The 7,446-nt window shown below is 46.4% G+C and overlaps 1 protein-coding gene across 1 annotated transcript in view; it reads left to right on the top strand.

Annotated features, from left to right (window-relative positions):
* LOC118782906 (protein jagged-2) overlaps positions 1–2,652 on the top strand; it is a 37,436-nt gene extending 34,784 nt beyond the window's left edge. The window contains exons 10-14 of the mRNA XM_036536527.1: positions 596–709; positions 943–989; positions 1,445–1,621; positions 1,716–1,866; positions 2,231–2,652. Coding sequence (XP_036392420.1) covers positions 596–709; positions 943–989; positions 1,445–1,621; positions 1,716–1,866; positions 2,231–2,652 — 911 coding nt within the window. The remainder of the gene's footprint in view (positions 1–595; positions 710–942; positions 990–1,444; positions 1,622–1,715; positions 1,867–2,230) is intronic.
* The last annotated feature ends 4,794 nt before the right edge of the window (positions 2,653–7,446 follow it).

The following is a 7,446-nucleotide window of genomic DNA, read 5'->3' as shown; positions in this document are numbered from 1 at the left end:
CTCCGTACGTACCCATGGCATGTGCTAAGATAAATATGTTGCCCTTCACCTGCTGTGTGTGTTCACAAGTACGTATGTTACCTGTGTGTGAGTGTGTGTGTGCATCTGTGCATGTATGTCATCACTGTGTATGTGTCACCTGTTGTCTGTGTGTTACGTGCACACGTGTGTGTGCTTTAATAGTGTGTGTCACCTGTGTGTTGTGCAGCGCTGTCGCTTGGAGGACACCCCAGGTGTGCTGACACACACCTTTAGTGTGACATTCTCACAGTAGAGATGGCTTTCATTCCCAGTCTTGTTGTAACTGGCAAGTTGTAGGCTTGAATCCCTTTTGTAAAAATCTCAGCAGTACTCCCCCCGGCTGTGTAAATGAGCAAAAATGTCAAATGTGAGCTGTGTAGTTTGCCCTGGTCAGGGGTGTCTGCTAAGATAGTGAATAATGCAGTAAGGATGGCCACAGCTGTTTCCTGGCGCTCTGCTGTGAAGTCACCATCCTGTCAGAGCTGCCCTCTCAGTTATTTTGCTGTTCCACACCATGTGTCACTTACTCCTGTGGGGCCTCATGTGTCCTCACTCCCTCTGCTCTGCCCCACAGATACCAATGAGTGTGAGGCCAGGGTGTGTGTCAACGCCCAGTCATGCCGCAACCTGATTGGTGGATATCTTTGCAACTGTCTGCCTGGCTGGACAGGGCCGAATTGTGATATTGGTGCGTATGGGGAGGGGGGAAGGGCTTGCGAGAGAGCACTGACTGACAGTGAATGGTTTAGATACATTTTCTTACACCTACAACAATTAACAGAAATTAACAGAAAAAACCGCTGAATTTGTGTACAGTAAATCTGAGAGATTCCGAAGACACAATTTAAAAGACTTCAAGTGTTGCCACCTGATTGTTTCTCTGGTTCGTGTTATCTGTCTGTCTGTATTTCCCCTCCACAGCCAACAGCAGCTGCCAGGGGAGGTGTCTGAATGGGGGACACTGTGAGGTGAGGCATCTGTCCAACGTGTGCCTGTTTGCCCAACATTTTTGTGTCACTCATGGTGTATGTCATGCCAAGAGTTCATTTGGTACCAGTTATATATATTCAGGTTGAAAGATTTGAACAAGTATACTTATTTACTTTGCATCTGACATTTGTATCGGTGTGCCCACTAGCAGAAACACTCACAAATAGCAAGAAAGAGTAAATAAATTTTTGAGCTGGACTTGGGAAACAGGATGTAATGTGATACAGACAGAAAGGGAAATGTTATCAAAGAAAGCAATTCTGTTGTGGTTCCAGGAGGTTTTAATTGGAGGGTGCAAGCGAGTGCAAACGTGCTTGATCAGTGTTGTTTCACACAAAGCCTTTTACTTTCGGTGTAAAAGTGTTTGCGCAATCTGGAAGCTCCACTCACCCCCTCTGAATGTCCACCTGTGTGCCTTGCACCTGATTCGTAGGAGACACCCTCAGGATCCCAGTGCCACTGCTTGCCGGGTTTCTCAGGGAAGTACTGCCAGGTGGGACCCGGTGGCTGTGACAGCGCCCCCTGTCTGCACGGAGGACAGTGCGTGGAGGGGGAAGGGGAAGCTACGCTGTGCCACTGTCCACTGGGCTACACAGGGACCCACTGTGAGGTCAGTCAGTCTATCAGTCTTCCTGTCCGTCTCTCTCTCTGTCTCTCCTGCACTCTCCCTCCCCTCACTCTCTCTTCTTTCCCTTTCTCTCCAGGTCGTGGTGGACTTATGCAACCCCAACCCGTGCCAGCAGGGGGTGCCGTGCCGGAGCACAGAGGGAGGGTACTTGTGTGCCTGCCCTGAAGGCTACCATGGCAATGAGTGCATGAGCTTCAAGGACCCGTGCCATGGACAGCAGTGTCCAGGTGAGGTGGCCTGCCTGACCAGTGCCGAGGGTGTACAGTGCTCACTTTAGAATAGGGGATGTCATTTTTGTATATCAGTGTTTTTCTGGGTATGCATATGTGTGTATATATATAGTATATATGTGCTTTTTAAAATTAATGACAGATTTTCAGCGTGGCTCAGGCAGTAGATTTATCAATGTTCATTTGAGCATCTCATGTTGTCTGTGCTCCTCCCCCATGCTGTCATCTTCCATCTTTCTCTCCTTCTTGCTCTCCTCTTCGTTGCCTCTCTGCTACCCTCTATCCCTCTCTCCTTCCTTATTTCCTTCGTTCTCTCCTCCATCCCTCTCTCCCTCTTTCTCTGCTCTCCCCCTCTCGGCAGGTGCCATGTCAGACCCTGCAGGAGGCGGGGTCAGTCTGTACATGCTGCTGGTGGGTGTGCTGGCGCTGGTGGCTGCGGGCGGCTGCGTGGGCTGCGTGCTGCTGCTGTCCCGGCTGCGCAGGCAGAGGCAGAAACAGCAGCTGCAGAGGGCGGGGCCAGACGAGGGCATCAACAACCAGCGGGAGTTCGTCACCCTCATCCGCAACCTGGACCGCACTGTGCCCCTCCTGCCGCCCCACCCCTCCTCCCCCGCCCCCCACTTCTGCGAGGAGATCGAGCTAACGCTGCCCCCTTCCCCCGCCCCCTCCGACCCCGACCGCGCCCTCAAGCCTGCCCCTGCCCCCAAAATGGACATCTCCAACCGCGAGAGGGAGAAACTCAACCGCTTCCACTACCCCGACAGCCAGGAGCTGGAGGTGTGACCCCCCCCCCGAGCTCTGACCTGACCCGTGACGCGCCACTGGTGTCTGCTGCAGGTCTGAGGTGACGCTTGAGATGAACCCTGACCTCTGACCCGAGATGAACGTCCCAGCAGAAAATGTCATCGCCAGGGACCAGACGGTTACCCAGCAGTGACCTCTCTCTCCGGGCTGGCCCTTAAACCCTACAGTGTCATTGTCAGCAGAGCTCAAGTTCTGAGTACTAAGCGCTAGGCTGAACTTTGACCTCTGACCACTGGGTAAAACTGGTCTGACCCCTGGCACCAAACACTTACTGTACGCATATATATGTATTGGTTTTGTGTGAGTGTGTGTGTCTGTGTGTGCATGCCTGTGTGCCTGTGTGTGTGTGCGTGTTTATGTCTGTCTGTGTTTACATGTGTGTATGTGTGTGTATGTGTGCGTGTGTGTGTGTGTGTGAGTGTGAGTGTATGCATGCGTGTGTGTGTCTGTGTCTGTGTGCATATGTGTGTGTGTGTGTATGTGTGTGTATGGGTCTCTCCCTGTCAAGTGGACCAGTTTTAACACCAGTGGGAAGATGACTGGACTTTGTGGGCTTGATCTGTTCCCTGGGAGGGAGGAGTGTACAGGATGTGCTGAACATCAGACCCTCCTGCTGGAAGACAGAGATGCACAGGAGGAGGAGAGGAAGGGAGGAGTACCAGCTTGTTTTCAATTTCATTGAGTCATTTTCCTCATGCGGTCGTCAGGAGAACCAGCCGCTGGCATGCTTTCATCTCTAACCCTGCAAAGGCTGGTTGTACGCGCACATAGGGTGTGTGTGTGTCTGTGTGGCTCGTCTGTGTAAAAGCTGGAGTGAAGGTGTTTCAGAGAGAAGGACTGAATGACAAGCAGCCAGATCTACAGCAAACCTGTGAAAGAACATAAGATGCTACAATACAAGCTGAGTGTCACCTGTGCTGTCTCGTTGAGGTGTTGAGGCTGTAAAAGATTTACGTTTTTTTTTTTTATACCTATTTGTAAATAGCGGTCTTGTACATATGCTGTATATACTTATATTATCATCTCTTGACCATTTTATTTTGTACCATCGATTGTCAGAATTTTGACCTTTTCTTTTCTCTCTCCTGCCATTCCACTGTGGTCATCTGCCGGTGTGGACTGTAATTAAAGTGCATTGACTGCAATTTAAGTGAAAATGCCTGACAGTTTCTGTGTGTGTGTGTGTGTTTCTGCATGTGCATCAGTGTGCTTCTGTACCTGTATGTGTGTCTACATGACTCTGTGTTTGTCAGTGTATTCATGAGTGTGTGTGTGTGTGTGTGTGCATGAGAGCGTAAATGGGTGTGTGTATATGTGTGTGTGTGTGTGTGTGTGTGTGTGTGTGTGTGTGTGTGTGTGTGAGAGAGAGGGAGAGAGAGAGAGACATTATATTAAAGTTACTCAGCAGGTGGTCTTATTCAGAACAAGTTACATAGGTGTGTTTTAGCTTACTGATCTTAGCTTAATCTGTACAGGTGATACATAGGTAGACTTAGGGTTAAATACTTTGTCTAAAGGGTATAAACAGCTGTGCCCCACTGAGGAGTTTTGGACTATGAGCCCTGTTCCTTTACCACTACACCACACTGCTGCCCTGCAGTCAGTCCTGCACGGGCAGGCTGTGTGACTCTCTGAGAAGGCGCGTTTGCACGTGTCTGTGGCTGTGTGTGTGTGTGCCAGCGTGTCTGGCTGTAGGCGCGAGAGTGAAAGGATTTGTGGTTATGAGTAATGTGACCTTTGACTCTTTAGACGGGGTGAGGGTGGAAACGACATGGGCTTCCCGTCTCCTCCTGTTCCTCACAGAAATGCAGGAAATACACCTAAACTCCCTGCCGCCCCCCCATCTCCCTGCCAGACCCTTCCATGGCTGCCGCTGCCAAACGACTCCTCCCCGACCCCCCCGCACGCCCCTCACGCCTCTTTTGGCTCTCCATCTGCACCTGCTCTAACAATCAGGATACAGGTCCCACCCTGCAGCCCTGGTGCGGCGCTTACATCATTAAAGCCATGACCCCTAAGCCTCATAAAACCCTAATAAATGTATCTCTACAGTTCTACTGCACACAAGTTCTTACCTGTGTGCTGAGCTGTGTGATGTCTTTCAGACAGTGCTGTACACAATATGGTCCGGAAAGACAGTGTATATATTCACAGGATTTTTTGAGACAGTTGACTGAAGGGTCAGACTCACACTGGGAAATACATGCTGGCACACCTTGTCTATCTGTTTTTCTGGAACAGCTTGGACAAAGGGATCCAGTTAATCTTTTTCAAAGTCAGTAAAACACAGGATCAGGAAATAAAGATATGAAATCAGTAAATCATCGTATTTGAAGAGCAGTAAATGCAGACTGGGACAGGAAGCTTAATTTTCCTGCCACACAGTGGTGCCCCAACAGCAGGAATGGTTGAGAGAAAAAAATATCATGTGCAATAGAGCGACATCTATTGGCGAGAGATATAATTTCATTCCATAGAACACAGCCCTGGGATAAATTTTAGGGTTTAGCACAATGGTATGACACACCGTCTGGGATGTTACTTGAAGTCACACCCATAAGTACTTATTCAACATCTTACTCATAAATTGTGGAACAACATGGAAACATCCCTCGTTGCATTGAGAGACCTGCAGGGCACGGATAAGTTAACTAGCCAGCCAACCAGCCACACACAATGTCTCATTATTTTCATTACCATCTCCTGCCACAAATAGGCTGCTGAACAATGTTTCACCTTGTAATTAATTAACTGTATTCAGTATCATCCTAAGTGATCACTCAGTGAATGGTTTGATGAGCATGAAAACAACACTAACTATATGCTATGGGCATCTCAGTCACCAGATCGCAACAGGAGATTTGGGAGCTGTGCCTGAGACAGCATTGATAAGCACCATCAACAAAACACCAGATAATAGGATTTCTCATGGAAGAATGCAGAGCTGCATAACTCCAATTGAGTTCCAGAGTCCAGACACTGGAAGCTGTTCTAGTGACTCACGGTGGCCCTATTAAGACACTTGCACATTGGTGTTTCCTGTATATCCCATCAGGGAGCCCTGTCTGTGCCGGGCTGCACATTTGTGCTGAAATACAGAAAACAGTAATCAAGAGCTGAACTGGTAACACTAGACCTGCAATGAACAAAATTTATGCAGTGTTGGTGTATCCGTTAAAATCAATACATCTGAAATATTCCACCATCCATTCTCCATGCTCAGAGATCAAACACTTAATCCGAGGATTTGTCTACTCCCTTCCCTTACAAATTCTGCACCTCCTTTATCTCTCATCCTGGGTGAGGTTGCTGCAGTCTGCATCATTAGCTCCAGTGGCTGAGGCTGTATCGCACTCACAGGTGAAGTGCAAGAAAAACTTGAGGGGTGAGACCACAGGTGAGTAAATGTTTGCTGTGAGTGAAGTCAAGGTGACATTCAGCAACTATTGGGCAGTGAAGTAATTAATTTTCAGAAAATTGATAGCTGATAAAAATACAAAGAGATCAGATTTATATTTCATATTTTCACCTTTTTTTATTTTAGGACTCTTGTAGCCTGATTTAATCTTGGTTTAATTAAAAATTACAACCACCTTGAAGAATACAAAGATGTCACAATGAAAAATATTAGAACCCCTGGCCAAAGCATCAGCCAGGAAATATGCAAACGTATAAATGAGTGATCAAGGATAAAAATGGTGAAAAATATTTGCAGACTTTGAATTTATGTGAATGTTGCAAGTCAATATACTTCATGGCAAAGCTTCCACTCTCATAATGCAAAACCAACACAATCACAGAGTGTAAAATTTCATTTCATCTGAATCCAGATCCCATTTGGAAGGAAATGGCAATATGGCACTTAAATGATCCTAAACCTCCCAATCCCCACCATCCACCTCTCTCTCCACACAGCGGTGCACTGCAGCCCAGCAGGTCAGTCACATGGATATTTTGAGGCCAACAGTTATTCTACAATATTTTCTAGGTCTGTATTTGCAGACGTGAGCAGACATGAGATTTACTTTCCTGCTTCAAATCTTGATAATGACTTCAATAATAAATAATAACAACAACAACAATGGACACTGCGCTCAAGCTTGGCTACTTATAAAATCATGTTTTCTGTGAATTGCTATGGCAAGCAACAGAATGAGTGGTAAACATGCACACTAAAGTTTATGGTATAACTGACTGGTGATTGAACCCACAATGTTCCAGTTTAAGACAATACATATACAGAGGGTGTATTATGAACCCGTAATACTCCAGGTTAAGAAGATACGTACATGGAGGGCGTTTGATCAATGTTAATGGTGTTTAGGCTTTTTTCAATATACTCTCAATATACTAATACACTACTAATACACTACACTGCATCAAAATGAAGCTATGTTAACTAAGATCTCTCAAGGAATCTCGTGGCCACTGTTAACTTCCTCTTCTCTAGATGCAGCTTCCGCTTTCATCTTAAATGATGATATGTTTACACTCACAGATCACAAGATAGCACTGAAGAGAACCATGAGAGACATGGTGTGAAAAAGTATTTGCACCATTCCTGATTTCTTTTATTGCACGTTTCTGTCACTGAATGGTTTCATATCATCAAATACAAGTAAATATTAGACAAAGGAAACCTGAGAAAACACAGAATGCAGTTTTTAAATCATCGTTTCATTAATTTAATAGAAAAAGTCACCAATTATCCGTATTACCCCTGTGAAAAAGTAATTGCCTCCTTAGTTTTGAAACAAGGAAATCAACAAAATT

The sequence above is a fragment of the Megalops cyprinoides genome, chromosome 9, assembly GCF_013368585.1.
Source record: "Megalops cyprinoides isolate fMegCyp1 chromosome 9, fMegCyp1.pri, whole genome shotgun sequence".
Lineage (NCBI taxonomy): Eukaryota > Metazoa > Chordata > Actinopteri > Elopiformes > Megalopidae > Megalops > Megalops cyprinoides.
Note: the sequence above shows the minus strand (reverse complement) of the source record. Positions and strands in the feature narration are given on the sequence as shown.